Raw genomic sequence first — 16799 nt, forward strand, 5'->3', positions numbered from 1 at the left:
GAGTTTGCTTAGGGAGGCTGAAGGCAGACTCTGTCAAGGTAATGTCTGGATCTGCTCTTGAAAATCAAGAGGCTAGTTGTCTACAAGAAGGCCCTGAGAGTGCCCATGTCGTTATTAAGAGGCTAAGACATCAACCATGTGGGCTTTTCTCCAGATTATGGCTGTTCACTAAGAACAGAGCTCACTGTCCCCAGGGAAATTTGAAGACCAGGTGGAAAAGGCTCACAGGCAAGGACAGCAAAGGCAACCACCTCCTGGGGAACAAGGTCTCAGACCCCAAAGCCAATCCTCCCTAACTCTCTTGCCGGCTCCGCCCCTGGAGCTCAGACTGGCTGCAGCTCCACCTGCCCCAGCCTGTTACCTGCTTTCCCTTCACCACATGCTTGGGCACCGGCACCCTGACCTCCAGGTCAGTGTAGTCTTGGGACCAGATGTAGTTCTCCCGGATGGCACCATTGTAACTGTCCGGATTTTTCTGGAACTGTTCTTGAATCCTGAGAAAGAACAGGAAAGTGAGATGAAGTTCAGCAAATCCAAGCAGAGAAGTCCCAAAGCAGCGTCACAGGTGTTATTCCTATGCCCCAGGGAGGGGTCGACACAAATCTCAAAACAAAAAAAAAAGAAAAAAAAAGAAAAAAAAAAAGCTTACTTGCTTTCTGCATCTGTGAAGGTCCCTCTCTGGGGCAATTTCCTTTGTGACACTCCTAAGTGATCTCCCAGGAAATCACAGTTCTTGCTGCCAGTTCAGAACCAGGCCTGTTAAGCAGGCAGCCACCTTGGTTAAGAAAATCTGGCTTATGAGTGCTGGGTGTGGTGATGAACTGCTGGGAAGAACTTTTCAAAAACCTCTCTCCTGCAGCCGCTTGACTTCCATCAACACTAAGCCTCTCTTTCCTCCTAGTAAGTAAATCAAAGCCCAAAGGACTACATTTAACTGTGCGCATCATTAGTAAGAGGTAAGCAATCCATTTAATGAGATGGCCTAAAAAACCTAGTCGACCAAATCCTATTACATACCTCCATTATAAACCCAGCACATGGACAAAACGGTCTAGCCAGGAAGCAGATGTTAAAGATAAGACTCAAAATCTGTCACAATGTTTACCATGTTCACCATAGAAATGCCTTTTAAGGATGAGCTCAGACTCACAGGTTCACTAAATGAGTTGAGGATCTAATTCACAGACAAAAGCTTTGCCAGCTGACAAACTGTGGCAGGCCGGGAGCTCCACACACTGTGAGGTGTGCATGTCCTTCCACTCACCCCAGAAAGCACAAGGCTGCAAGTGCCTACATCCGTCCTGATACAGAAACAAGACCAGGATCAGGGAAGAGGACAGACACACCTTTTCTCACTCAAGTTCTAAAATAAGATTGTCTTTACCCACTGTATGTGTACCATGTCTCCATACAGTCAAGAGACGTGGTCTCCAACATGGCCTGAATTCTCTGGTAATTCAGGTAACAGGAAGCTGTTGAGAGATGATTTGTGTCCTCCCAAACGAAATCTTTGAGTCTTAACCCTGAGGTCTCAGAAATGATTCAGTTACAATCAGGTCATTAATGCCCAGCCTTAAGGTGGGCTTTAACTCATCATGATCACTGTTCTTAAAGGGGGGACTCTGGACACAGACTGATTGAGGAAAAAGATGTAAAGGCAGCCATGAGGGACAGGCAGAGGTTAGAATGGTGGGGCAAGAACTGTGGGCCTCTGTCCAAAGCTGGAAGGCCAGAAGGATCCTTCCCAAAAGCCTTCAGGAGTGAGAGCCAGACCACACTTGATCTCAGTTTTTAGTCACAGAATTGGGAGAATGAGTGTCTGACTTAGGCATCAAGTCACAGTACTCGATGTGGTAACACAAGCAGAGAGCTGAGGAAGGAGCAACTTCAGCCCCCAGGACTGTGAGACCAGGCACTGAGCAATCAGCCCAGCCACTTCAATTGTCCAGGGAGGCACTGTGCAGCACAGAGAAAACACACCTGGCTCCATGACTTGACAGAACAGAGCAAGAGGAAGGCGCCGAAACAAAGAGCATGCATAGAACAGGTCCAGTACTTCCAAAGACTGTGGAATGGGAAAGCTCTGAACACAACAACAGACTGAAGGGGAAAGACGGATAACTTCTGTATGTGGATGGCCTCAACTTTCAGAAGGGGAAATGAACACACATGCGCAAGCAGGTTTGATTTGTGTGGTAAGAGGGAGTCTGACCTTTTTGTTCCCTTAGGTAATATTCAAATCCCCTACCATATGCAAACATTTTAACAACCAAGAGAAAACAGTTATTGTAACAAGCATGGCAGAATGTACCTGCGGCCCCAGGACCCAGTGGTCAGCCCAGCCCCAGTCCAGCTCCTAAAGATCCCTGGAATGGACTACAGAGAATGCAGGAACAGGAAGAAGTACTGCCTAGCCATCAGGCTTCCATAAGGCTCTCCCATATGAGCCCCAGTGACAGTACTGGGCTTCCACGGGCATGAACACACATGAATATGGGGTGAGATCTCTGAAAAAAAAAAAAACCCAGGGTAACAGTGGCTACCTCTACAGCTGGGAAGTAGAAAAGAGAGCTCTCTCCACTGACAGCCCTATCCATGTTACCATGTGAAACTAGACAAAACTATGAAAAACAAGGACTAGAGACATGGGTCAGTGGTTTAAGAGCACTGATTGCTCTTACAGAGCAACTGATAGCCACATGGTGGCTCATAACCATCTGTGACTCCAAGTTCCAGGGGATCTTAGTCTTCTGACCTCTGTAGGCACACAGAGCATTTACATAAACAAAGGCAAAACACTAGCACACATTAAAAAAAAAATCTTTAAAAAATAAGAATATGAAAACATAAATAAAAGCCATCCCACATAAAATTAAATGAAAACAAAATGGCCCTAGTACTTGGCAGAGATCTGGGAATAATCATAAAGACTTCTCAAAAGGTGGGAGAAGAGTCTGTACTAGGGGAAAGGCCCTGGATAGCTGTTTCTACACATCAGATCCTCATGCATACATCAGTATGGCATGTGGGCTCACTTCTTCAGGGAGGTAACTGCCAGTCTCAGCCTGACCCCATATTAGGCCCCCCAAAGCCCTGCATTCCCATTAGAGGCTCTCTATTTGTTGCCTGGGACCTGCTGGTTTATCTTCCCACTATGACCTTCCAGTACAGACCCCTGGTGCCCCTGCATAGGCCTCATAGCCTCCATCTACAGTGGGTAGGAAAATGGCTCCTAAAGCAGCCCTAGCAAGTTGCTGATTGCTTTTTTTAGCAGCCTGAATCTACATTCTCTTTAAATAAAGTTGATTATTTCCAGGCGACAGTCTATAAAAATGTGTGTCCTGTCAAGTGCAGGTGGCTCCGGGCCCCACCCAGCGACTCCAAGGCCACCCCTGCAGCTGGAGGCGGGGGAGGGGAGGAGCAGCAGTGCTCCAGCAGCAGGGTAGGAGTGAGCCGGTGAGTCAGCAGGCAGGCCTCACTGCAGCGCCCACTCTGCTCCTGACAGCAAGGGAGGAAGGCTCTTGACAGTAAAAGAAAACACACAACAGGCCCCACATCCTGCTGGGTACCAGGGGCCACAAGCTCTAAGTCTCCCTGAAGACACAGCAGTTTTGATGGCTAAAGCCTTCCCAGCAGGCCTAGACACCACCAAGTGGGCGGGCGTACTGGGAAAACAGACTCACCTGCAATAAGTGGGCGTGGCTGGCATTGTCACCAGGAACCAGCATCATCTCAGGGAACAGGAACAAGACTCATGCATGGGCAGGAGCCCAACCTACTTTGCCAGCCTGAAGCCCTGTCACTCAAAACAAACAGACCTCTTTGCTTCCGCTTACTGTTTTTTAATGTTAGGTAGAAGCTGAACCCTGAACCTCATGCATGCTAGGCAAACAATCAGAACTTACCTGAAGCTTCTCCTTCAGTTTGTTTTTAAAAAACAAAGGTTCAAAGACAATCTGGGTTTAGAACAGCTAGTATCGTGTATGATAAAAGGTAAGTAAAAGGAGACTAAATCCTTAACCTAGAGGTTTTTGTATAAGATAGAACCCTGAACGAGAGGTGGATTTTTTAAGTCAATGGGTTATATGCCCTGCCCACCATTTCTTTCCCAGAGAAAGTGTGAATACAGTAGGAATTTGCTACATGATGGGAAAGAGATGGAGGGTTGGCTTCCCCAGGTCATAACCAGAGCAGAGGTGGAGCTTAGTGTTGCCAGGACATCCCTCTCCCCTAAGTGAGCCGTTCTTTCATACCTCTTGCAATCAATCCTGTCCACACGATAAACATTCACTGTGATCCTGCATAATGTGATGCAAAAATCACTGACACTGTGCACGGGTTACAATATCCACCATCCTTGTCAGCCTCAGTCAACCTAGATATGATGAATCACACCTCACCACCCTCCTATGGCCTCCACTGTCCATTGAGTCATCGGGAGAGGAATCATATGTATATGCAGTGTGCATATGTGTCCTAGGGTCTGAAAATCTGTGTCCTGTCCAAGCCTCACCATGACAGCATCAGAAAGTGGGGTTTGGAAAGGCCAGTGAAAGGGATTCAGTGCAATGAACAAAATGGCTAATGTCCTCATCAAAAAACCCTCAAAGAGACCCCTTACTTTTTCACCATGTGAAGACACAGAAAGCATTGTGTATGAGGAGCTACCCATCAGACACTGAACCTGCCAACAACTGGATACTAAACTTCCAGTGTCTGAAACTGAGAAACAGACAGATGCCTGTTGTTATCAACCACAGTCTATGGCACTTTGCTATAGCAGCCTGAACAGGCTGAGACAGAGTGTATGCGCACACACTGTACCTATGTGGTACATACACACGTGGGGCACATCTGTGGCACGGGCATGCCATGGGTATGAGGCAGTCAGCAGAAGGTAGCCATTCTCTCCAACTTTGAAGTGTGTGTGTGTGTGTGTGTGTGTGTGTGTCTGTCTGTCTCTTTCCATCTCTGTCTGTGTGTGTGTGTGTGTGTCTGTGCACCCCCCCTCTCTCTCTCCTACCAAGCCGCTGTGACTGTGTGGGCCTCCACAACTCTCTAGGCTCTCTGTGGCTTCAGCAAGCTCTTCCAGATGAGTCCTTGTTCCCAATCCTCCTGCTTCTGTAAAAGACTCTTCCTTGTCAACTCTTCCTGGCTGTGCTAAGTTTAACCTCGGATTTACCAAAGTCCTTTCTAACTGGTGGGAATCCAATAACTTTTCTTGATTGCTGACACTTTATAAACCAGACACTGTTGGGAAAATGGAGCACTGTCCTGCTCTGGAGTCTTTACACTCATGCCAGCCAGGCCCCAACCCTGCTCCCCTTCCTGTGTTCAATCCCCAGCACAGACATGGTGGCTAACAACTTCTATAACTCTAATTCCAGAGAATCTGATAGCCTCTTCTGGCCTCCACAAGCATCCGGCACACAAGTACTGCACAGAAAAAATGCAGGAGAAACACACATACATATAAAATAAATTTTAAAAAAGAAGAAAAGAGCCTACCATGGGCTGTTCTGAACAGTCTGGAAGATGATCTACAATAGTAATACTTTTGGTTTGAATGAGTGAATTTATTAAGTATATAATAAGTAAAAATAAAGGGGGGAAAATGAAAGAAATGGATAGACAGACAAATAGCAAAACATTATCAAATCGGTCACTCAAACATCCAGCAGAAGTTTACTGGGAAGACCTATTAAAGGCCGCCACCCAGAGTTCCCAATAGAGAGAACACAACCAGCCAGCCAGTCCTGGATCTGAAAACTATACTGAACAATGCTCCATGTTTCTGTGGGATGGGATGAAAACAGGGAAGGGAAATTATGAGACTCAGAAGACCTATCAATAAAATTCACTGACACACTGCTGAAGTGAAGAAGCAGGGTAAAAGTTTCATGGGCGCTCATTATGCTACTCTTTCCTTTCTGTGAATCTGAAACTCTGAAGAATTTGTCTTGCATATGCATGTGTGAGAAAGAGAATGGAACAGTGTTCAAAGGCGTCAAGTCCAACCTTAAGAGAGAATGCTTAACTGTTTTTCAAGTGATTGATTGTCCTATTTCATGCTAACTAGCAATGTGGGTAATGCTACAAAAACCCACAGCATCCATGTACCGTTCTATCAGACAGTAAAACCTTGCAGCTACAGTAAACAGTAGCTTCTCAGTACATTCTTAATTCAGATTTTCCTGCAGAACAGCTCTTCATTATGCTTACTGGCCACTTAATCCTCTATAAGATTCTAGCTCCAGCCGGGCAGTGGTGGCACACACCTTTAACCCCAGCACTCAGGAGGCAGAGGCTGGAGGATCTCTGTGAGTTCAAGGCCAGCCTGGGCTACAGAGTGAGTTCCAGGACAGGTTCCAAAGCTACACAGAGAAACCCTGTCTCAGAAAAACAAACAAAATTCTAGCTCCATCTTTGCTGTTATTGTTTGCCACTTCCTCACTTTATGCATCTCTATATATTTTGATAAGGATTCATTGATGGCTTCACAGTTTATAAACACCTTTTCCTAGTCTGTAAGTTGCATTCATGCTACAAAATGTGTAAACACAACTCTTCATTTTAATATAATCAAATAACATCAATCTTTCCTTTCACATCAACTCTTCTATCCTCAAAACTCCTTCCCTCCTCAAGGACTAAAGAAACATCAATCTGTGTGTGTGTGTGTGTGTGTGTGTGTGTGTGTGTGTGTGTGTGTGTGTGTGTATTTTCATGTGTGTATGCATGTGAAACCTGTTTTGCCAGAAGATTCTCAATTTTAATTTTAATTTTCTTTTTGAAGAATCAACATCAGGTGGGCAAAATGGCAGAGTGGACACAGCCCTGGCCATGCAAACCTGGGGGCCTGAGCTCAGCTCCTCAGACATACAGCCAGATACAGCAGCACATGCCAGCAGTCCCTGTGGGCCTGTGCTAAGCTGGGAGCTGGGAACCGGAGAGAGAATCCTCAGACGTGCATGGGCTCCTAGCCTAGTGTATGTAGTTAGTGGTGAACAAGAGGCCATGGAGGGTGTTCTCTGACCTCCACATGTGTGTGCCACCACACATGTGCACCTGCATTCACATACACACACTAATACCACACATACACACCACACACACATTGTTTAAAAATCAACTTCTGCCTTTGTTGACCTGTGGTGTACCATCTTTAGTCTGGCTGAGCCCATTTTAAGCTAGTTTTTAAAAAAAAAAAAAAAAAAAAAAAAAAAACACTACATGAGTCTGTATTTAACATAAAATAAATAAAGCAACATATGTGCAATCACTCATAATATACTCATGAATAATTCATAAGACTTACATGAAAATTTAGAGAATATTTCATAACATACATCAGTTGGTCAATCAATATTAACAAAATTAATATTCACTACAAAATTATTTTAATTAGCAAAAAATAGAAGCCTGTATAGTGACTTTTTCTTAAATTATGTTAATTTAACAAAGAAAAGAGGGTATTCATTTTTTAGATGCATAAATATTTTTTAAACATTAGATAATCTATTCCCCCTAAATACTCACTCTGATTCAACTTTCTTTTCCTATGCAAGCAAAATCAGAAACATTCAGACTAGCTTTTTACTTCAATTCCCTCAAAAAAGAAAAAAAAAGTCCCAAATGAGAAATGATTAAACTGAGTCACCATCACTATCCACACTATTCAAGACTATGGACTCCCCATGTCAATTTCTCAAAAATAGCCTCAGAAGGGGTTCAGTCAGTAGACGTGTTGGCCTCATGCACCTGATGACCTGAGTCCAATCCTGGGTACCCATGTAAGGGTAGAGAGAAAGAGCTGACTCCACAACTGTTCCTGACATCCCTAAAGGCCCCTTCCACACATCACACACACACACACACACACACACACACACACACACACACACACACACACACACACTGAAATTTCTTTAAGTTTTTCAAATGTGTGGCTGGAGAGATGGTGCACAGCAGTTAAGAACACACTGGCTGCTTTTACAGATAACCTGGGTTTGATTCTCAGCACCCACATGGCAGCTCACACTCCAACTCCAGTCCCAAGGGACCCAACACCCTCTTCTGGCCTCCAAGGGCACCAGGCACACAGGCAATGTACAGACATATAAGCAGGCAAACCGTTCACACATCTAACCATTTTTTAAGCTTTTAACATGTCCTTAAAAGGAGAAACACAAAGGGTTCAGGTATCTGCAGTCCACCCCTAGCCAAGAGAAGGGAAATGCAACAGCGACCCAAGCCCCTTCAGCAACACCCACCTCCATCCCAGCATCCTCCCCTTACCAGAATAGGCCTGTTCTCTTCTCCAAAGAGCCACCAGTGCTCCAATGGGTAGCAACTTCCAACAGCCGTCAATTCTTCCCCTCAAAACATAACTTTTGGGTTTCACTAATTCTGAATTATCCCCACCCAGTCTTAATCCAGACCTCAGCCTCAGTGTAAGAAAATTACAGCAAGAAGACTACAGTCTTCAGACACTACTGGAGAATGTAAACATATACTCCAGAATACCATTTTGTATAGAACACCTATCCAGTGGCACAGAATAGAACAAAACGGAATGAAAGTGTGAAGACACACTATACCTGCAGAGCAAGCTTTCTCCAAACTGCCACTATGCAAGTATGTGTGCAGCTGGGGCCCTGTAATAAGCATTTCTCAGTGTGACTGCAGGTCACAGCCATAGTCAATATGACAACCTCCCACAAAACTGCAGTTCCTACTACAGCACGGTAAGGGAAAGGAAACACCGGAGACCATCTAGTGGCCAGGGGAGAGAGATACACAGCAACTACAAGCAGTACAGCAAAGTCCCAGAGCATGAAAGAACACAGTGAGCAAGTGATCCCAGGCCAAGGCAGAGAGGTAGGAAACTGGGGCTCATATCCATAGCAACTAGGAAAGAGAAGACACAGGATTCTGTGACCAGCAACCCGCTCCGCAAAGGCACTGTGCAACAGGACAGTAAGCATACCCATGTCCTTGGTGGCCCATATACAGGGCCTAGAATAAAGCAGAAGCAATGGGCCTTGTGAATGCCTACGTCTTGGTTTCTCAATATTGTTCCCTAATAAAATGAAATTTGAAGATTTTTAGGATTGAAACACAGAAGACATGGATAAGTCCAGAACATTTACATTTTGTGCCAGAGACTAAAAAAAATTGCTGGAAATAGAGTACGGGGTGGAATGGTGGTGATGGGGGAGCTGGAGAAACGGCTCAACTGCCCTTCCAAAGGACCCAGAATCAATTCCCAGCACCCACATGGCAGCTCACAACAGTCTGTAACTCAACCTCCAGGGGATCCGACACCTTCATACAGACAATAAGCACTGGTAAAACACCAATGCATATAAATAAACTTTTTAAATGAGTTTAAAAGAGAGAGCATAGGGATGTCAGAAGAGCACCAGGAGCTCACCTGAGAGCCTACAAGAGCCAGACCTGGGAGAGGGTAGGCAGTAAGGCAGGTAACAGTACTGAATAAAAATGCAAAGAACGGAATCAACACAGAAGCCATGCGGACAGAAATAGCTGAACAGACTAAATGAAGGGGAAAGCACCGTTCTTCCTCATACTGAATCACCAATAAATGCCGGAGGAAATGAGAGGGGTGGGGAATAGCAATTAGAGTATCAGAATAATAAATAATGCTGAAAGAGCTAGCGGGGGTGTGAAGAACCTAGGAAAACAGGAGCTGTGTAACATTGAAATATCTGCCCCAGAGATTTACCAGACACGGGTTGGTTTTAACACTCCACAAGTTCCTTCTAAGGCCTTTATCCTCTGAAGAGGTTGATGAACCCACACTGTGGTGTGAAGGGACAGGCCCAGGGGCTCTAATGAACTGAGAACAGAAAGGAACTTACTGCCTGACGTAGTAGAAAAGTCAGGCCCTGGTAAACACAAGAAAGCACCAAATCCAAGTCAGGAAGGTCCCACAACACAGCTGACCTCTTCAACATTGCCACAGTCCTGAAAAGCAGAAAGACAGAACCTGCGACAAGCTGAAGGAGATGAGACCTGAGGCCTAAGAGTAAAGGTAGATCCTGGACCCAACCCAACCCTGCACTAAAAAAGATGGCTAACTAGCAGGGAGACCGGAAGGATCCAAATATGGCTGTGCTCTCGTTAGTAATGCAGTGTAGATGGTAACTGGTTTTGACAAATGTACCCTACTAATCAGGAAGGAGGAGGAGGTTCAAGTCTATAGCCAGAACCATTCAGGCTATGTGGTTCACACAAGGCTCAGAGCCTGAACTTCAGCAAAGGCCTCAGTTTCCTCAAAGCCTGATTTCTCATCTTTAAAATGAAGCCAACAATGACCCCCAACTCGTTAAGTGATAATATTTTTAAGATTTTGTCATATCAGGAGCTCTTTTTCACCAGCACCAGTTATGTGTGAGACACCATTCCTAACACTCTTTCTAATGTGGACCATCATACTACTGTATTAATTTCTTTTCTATTGTCGTGATGAAACACCATGACCAAGGCAACTTACAGAAGAAAGGTTTTGTTGTTATTGTTTTTGTTTTGCATTTGTTTGTTTGTTTGTTTGTTTGTTATGAGACAGGGTTTCTTTATGTAGCCCTGACTGTCCTGGAACTCACTCTGTAGTCCAGGCTGGCCTCAAGCTCACAGAGATCTGTCTGCCTCTGCCTCCCAAGTGCTGGGATTAAAGGCGTACCCACCCCACCCAGCCTGAAGGGTTTTTATTTGGGTTTAAGGTTCCCTAAGAATAAGAGTTCACCACCACCACCATCAGAGTGGGGAAGCACAGAAGCAGGACAGCCGTAAATAGCAAGCACAGAGAGGGGACTGGAAAGGGCAAAGGCTTCCGAAACCTCAGTCCATCCCCAGTGACATACTTCTTCCAGCAAGGCCACACCTCCTAACCCTATTCAAATATTACCACAACTAGGGACCGAGTTTTCAAATGCCCAAGACTAGGAAGGCGTCTATCACCAGACAAGACAATCGGATATTCTAAAGCAAGAGCTCAGAACTTTACAAAGTGGTCGGAAGGTATTGCAAGGTTAGAACAGGGACTGAAATCATTTGATTGTTTTAAAAGGTCAAGCCAGGCACAGGGACACATGTCTGCATCTGGGAGGCTAAGGCAGGAGAACTATGAGCTTAACACCCAGTCCAAACTACATAATTAGTCTCAAATAAGGAAAAGTAAATAAAAGGCCATCATACAGCTGCCAGGTGTGTTGGTTAGATGGCAGCGCTCGTGGCTGGCCGCCGCCCGCGGCACCCCTGCAGGAAGAGACCAGTGGATGCTTTGGTCGGTCGCGGAAGAATCGCGAGCCATGATTACCTTTCTAGAGTTTTATTAGGAGAGAGGGAAGGAGGCAAGGAGGGAGGGAGAGATGGGGAGGGAGAGGGGGAGAGAGAGGCTGACCTCAGGGAGGAGATATGGAAAGAGAGGGCACAGAGGGCCCACCCTCTTTTTAGGCTGCTGACATAATTAAGGACATAATCCTTACAATGTGGAGAGTGGACTATGGAATGCCAAAAAGAATAGACCATGCAAGTGTTTGGGGGCACTCTGCCCTAAAGAGGGCAGAGGCCAGAGGATGTAAGAATCCCCTGGGGTAAAGGACAGAAGGCGGAGCCAAGGACGATCAGAGCTAAGGGTGGAAGGCAGCTGCAAAGCCTTTCCCATTTGTCCTGGGTAGCAGCTCCTTGTCCTGTCACTCTCCTCTCCTCTCCAAGCCTTTACCAAACTGAACTCGCATTCTAACCAAGAGGAGTCTTTCTGCTTTTCTTCACAGTGGTTGCGTCTGGAATGAGGAAGGCCGAGTCCAGTGGCTGCAAGCTCACATCCCACCTGCCACTTTGCAACCTCACATCATGCCTGGTTAACTACTCCCAGTACCACCAAGACAGTAAAACAGCCCTTTGCTCCCTTCTTTCTGAAAGGCACCCAAACAAAACAAGTTCTGTCTCCTCCAATCCTTGACCGCCCCTCCCCCCAACTCAAGTGTCCCAGGCCTCGGGACAAGGAAGGCTGTGTAAAGAAAAGACTCTGGGGCTAAGGCGAGACGGCTCAGTCAGTGAAGTGTCTGCCATGCAAACCTGAGGACCCAGTTCAGACAGCTATGTAAAAAGCACCCACGTAAAAAGGCAGAAAAAGGGCCGGGTGGGGGTGGCGTGAGCCTTTAATCCCAGCACTCGGGAGGCAGAGCCAGGCGGATCTCTGTGAGTTCGAGGCCAGCCTGGGCTACAGAGTGAGTTCCAGGAAAGGCGCAAAGCTACACAGAGAAACCCTGTCTCGAAGAAGAAAAAAAAAAGGCAGAAAAAGTGGTCACAACTGTCATCCCAACACTGAGGCAAGATTCCTGGGGCTTGCTGATCAGCCAGTCCACTGACTCAGTGAGGTTCAGTGAAAGTCTCTGTCTCAAAAAGGAAGGTGTAGAATAACTGAGAAAGCCTCTGATTGCTGTTGACCTCTGACCTTCACATGTAGATGCATAACACCCGCACCTCTCACACAAACAAATAGGACTTCTGGGTGGGAGAACTGCCCAAGCCCTAAAAATGGCATTAATACTATCACAAGACACTCCGCAACAAATACTCTAGCCCATTGATGCTCAGCCTTCCTAAAGCTGTGACCCTTTAATACAATTCCTCATGCTGTAATAACCCCAACCATGAAGTTATTTCAGTGCTACTACATAACTATAATTTTGCTACTGTTATGAATAATAATGTAAATATCTGGGTCTTCTGAGGCTCTTAGGTGACTCTGTGAAAGGGCTGATCCACCCCCTCAAGGGGTCGCAATCCAACGACTGAGAACCACTACACTGAAACTATTATCTCATTTCTCGTGTGAACATCACACCATGCCTTCACCACCCTCCTTCCCAGCAGCCACCAGGTGAACAACTTATTCCATCATGCCTTTCTGCTATGATATTCAAACTTATCGCCAGCCCAGAAACCTAACAGAGCCAGCCATCCATGAAATAAAACCTCTGAAACACAAAATCAATCTTCCCTCCTTTAATTTTCCCAGGTATTGTCAGAGTGGCAGAAAGTTAACTAACACAAACATGTGCTGTGGTATAAACGAGAAATGTCCCCCAGCTGGTGCTATTTGGGGAGGAGGCCGAAACTTAGGAAGAGACATGTCACTGGGCTGGGCTCTGAGGGCTTCTCACAGCCTGGCTCCGCTTCCTGCTTGCTCCTCAGCTCCTCTGTGCTTAGAGATGTGGTCCCTCAGCTTCCTGCCCCCGTTTCTGTGTCTTCCCTCCACTGGGAATTCTAGCCCTCTGCAACTCTAAGTCCAACTTCTGTAATTTGCTTTTGGTCATGGTATTTATCACAGCAACAGAAAAACACTTGTACACCTAGTTACACCGATCCAGACACCTGTGCTTAATGACAGCTGGCTGCTCCCCAGATACAAATCTACACCACAGACAACTACAGCCCAACAGCAGCAGGGTCTGTGTACCTAAACACAGGAAAGGAGAACCAACAAAACAGCACATGTGCACAGGTGGTCACCCGACTGGAGCTCCTGGGCCTAGTGCTGCAGTGAGTGAACCGGAAGGTCAAGGACACTGCACTTTGCTCTTGACTTACAAACAAGATACACTAAATTTTTATGAAAATTATTTAACTACAAACCTCAATGTACCTTTTTTGCTTTGGGAATTTTTTTTTTTTTTTTTTGCTTTTTCGAGACAGGGTTTCTCTGTGTAGCTTTGCGCCTTTCCTGGAACTCGCTTTGGAGACCAGGCTGGCCTCGAACTCACAGAGATCCACCTGCCTCTGCCTCCCGAGTGCTGGGATTAAAGGCGTGCGCCACCACCGCCCGGCCGCTTTGGGAATTTTTTACATATTGATACTTCTACAATAATCATTTGGTTAAAACACAAAACTCTAATACAAAGACATTTCTTTTTTTATATCTTTATTATTACCAGTAAGATGGCTCAGCAGGTAAAGGCACTTGCCACCAAGCTGGACAACCTGAGTTGGATCCCTGGAACCTCTATGTGAAAGCAGAGAGCTGATTCCCACTTGTCCTCTGACCATTAATCTCAGCACTTGGGAGGCAGAGGCAGTGAGTTCCAGGCCAACCAGAAACCAGAGTTACAGAGTGAGACCCTGTCTTGGGGGGGGGGGGGGGGGTAGCCAAGCAGTGGTGGCACACACCTTGGAAGGCAATTAGTTAGATTTCTGTGAGTTCAAGGCCAGCCTGGTCTACAGAGTAAGTTCCAGGACAGCTGGAGCTGTTACACAGAGAAACCTTGCCCAGATAGATAGATGATGGATGGGTGGATGGATGGATGGAGAAAGGAAGGGAAGAAAGAAGGGACGAAGGGAGGAGGGGAGGGAGGGAGGGAGGGAGGAGGGAGGGAGGGAGGAGGAGGGGTGGAAGAGAGGAAGGAAGGAAGGAAAATTAAACCATAAAATTTGCAAGAAAATGGGTGGAACTAGAAAATATTACACTAAGTGAGGTAACCAGACCCTGAAAGACAAACACTAATGTTCTTTCTTATTTGTGAGGTCATGAAAGCAAGAGAGAGAGTGAGGGGAACAGGAGGCACTGGCAGGGAGGAAGGAGGGTAGAAATGATATACAGTATACTCACGTGTGAAATTCTCAAAAACATAAATAAGAGAGAAGGTGACGTAGCTCAATGAGGACTTGACTAGGATGTGCAAGGCCCTGGGTTTATTCCCAGGACCACACCACCACCACCCGGTCCCCCCCAAAAAAGTATTTGTCAATAGAATCCTATATAAATCTTTTTGATAAAGGGAAGAATTGCTTCAACAGATTCCTAATTGAACACTTACATACATTCAACATTGCATTAACTGGTAAACACTTCATTCAATCAGTCATGCTAAGTCCTGTGGTCCCAGAAAGAGCTCCTGCTCTCCCCTCTGGGGACCCTGCATAGTCAACAGCCCCATCTCTTGGGTGCCTCTCCTCTTCTTGTCGGGAAGTCATGTGTTGTTCCCTAACAAGAAATTAAAAAGCCAGAGAAGAGGTTTCACAAGTCAGACTGAAGGCAAGTTCCATCTTAGAAGAATTTCCGATAAAAGGGACAGCAGTACTACTTTGTGCTCACAGACACAAACTGGAGTCCAAACCCCAATCCGCCACTGGCAGCAGTCTGACCTTGTCCTGTTTGCCTGGCTCTCTAGGCCCAGGTGTGTTCATCAGTAAAGCAGGAGAAAACAAGGAACATCTGCACGACAGGAACAGCACGTGGCTCACATGCCCTAACAGTCCGCACACTTCACCAGTCCATCCACCATCAAACTGAGCAGACTGCTCAAATCCAAGCCGATAGATGCCCTGACACAGCCTGGGATCGCTATTGTTCTTAGCAATAGACTACCACAGCCCCGCGGTGACAAAAGGGCTTTGTCTGGAACCATTTTGGAGTTCTGATCAGAGAGTTGCGGTGAAAGCTCAACTTGGGAAGAAACTGACCACCTCAAAGAGCAACCAGTAGTACGACTCCTGGTGACAAGGCATCACGGGAGCATTCAAGTCGGCTAGCTGAAAGCTCTGCAAACAGTACTTTTCCATTCTCATTAGTTACAGGCTGCCAGGAAATTTTAGCACTGAGCAGAATGAAGACAGGCTGGAGGAACAGTCCTACTATTTATAAAGCCCCAAGTTAGCCAATTTGGTCGTCTTTTGCATATAAATGGGATAAGATTCTCCAGCAACCTATACCCACAGGACAGGAACGTTGGTGGGAAAGCCCCAAACCAGACCATAGGTCCTTCCAACACCTCCTGGGTTGTGGCTGCACTTCGTCTTTCTTGTTGGTGTACATTTGACATTAAGGTACCAGACAGACTGTCTAACTCATTGTGAGCCTAACAGTTAATTGTGATTACATTCCTAAAAACAGCACTTCAGAGGAGGAGGATCACTGATGAACAGAGATTGTTGACACATATACAAATTAGTAGTCCCAGTACTATTATTACCTTATCAACTAGCAGGACTATTCCATCAAACATAATCATACAGACAGGCTGTGGTGGCACAGGCCTTTAAATCTCAGCACTGGGGAGGCAGAGGCAGGCGGATCTCTGAGTTCAAAGCCAGCCTGGCCTACAGAGCAATTTCCAGGACAGCCAGGGCTATACAGGTTTTGAAACCCTGTCTCAAAACAAACAAATCATACAATTCAACGAAAAATCAAGTTAGTAAATAAACAATGTTTCAAAAACCCAGCCTGATTTTTAGCAATATTTATCATGTTCACTTGAGAATTGTCTGTAGTGAATTACACAGTCTTACAATAAACAGCCAGCATTGTTTCTGACAATGAAACAAATGTCAGAAAGTCAGCTTGGACAAGAGAGTGTTTACTTATGCTGCTGAGAAAAAGCAATTAGTTCTTGGCTTAGAAAGCACCTTTAACAAGGAGACAGTTGCTGTAGGGCTATTTCATTCCCTGAGTACAGAGACCTGTTGTGAGTGGATCTGAAAGTCCATCTGTTAATGCTCCACATGAGATGATAGTCCAGGCAAGTTCAACAGCCATGACCTTAACCTGCCAGAGCCAAAGCAGAAGTTCCAGAGAAAGACACTAAGAGGCTTCTTTAAGTGGTGGGGCTGAGTGGCTCTTCCCCAGAGCCAGAAGAGACTGCAGGAAGTGCCTTCTCTAGAGCTTCCACACATTACATCTGCTATGACTTAGTACCCCTCCAAAATTCAGAGACTGGCATTTAATAAGCAGTGTGATGGTATGAAAGGTGATGAAGACATTACGGCTCCTCACC

General features: G+C 45.9%; 1 protein-coding gene across 3 annotated transcripts in view; it reads right to left on the reverse strand.

Moving 5' to 3' along the window:
* Positions 1–16799, reverse strand: part of Nudcd3 (NudC domain containing 3) — a 97032-nt gene that overhangs the window by 37782 nt on the left and 42451 nt on the right. For all 3 annotated transcript variants that reach the window (XM_006972997.4, XM_042285646.2, XM_076545881.1), the window contains exon 3: positions 362–494. In XM_006972997.4, the coding sequence (XP_006973059.1) occupies positions 362–494 (133 nt within the window). The remainder of the gene's footprint in view (positions 1–361; positions 495–16799) is intronic.

This window comes from Peromyscus maniculatus, chromosome 10, assembly GCF_049852395.1.
Source record: "Peromyscus maniculatus bairdii isolate BWxNUB_F1_BW_parent chromosome 10, HU_Pman_BW_mat_3.1, whole genome shotgun sequence".
In the NCBI taxonomy this organism is placed as follows: Eukaryota; Metazoa; Chordata; class Mammalia; order Rodentia; family Cricetidae; genus Peromyscus; species Peromyscus maniculatus.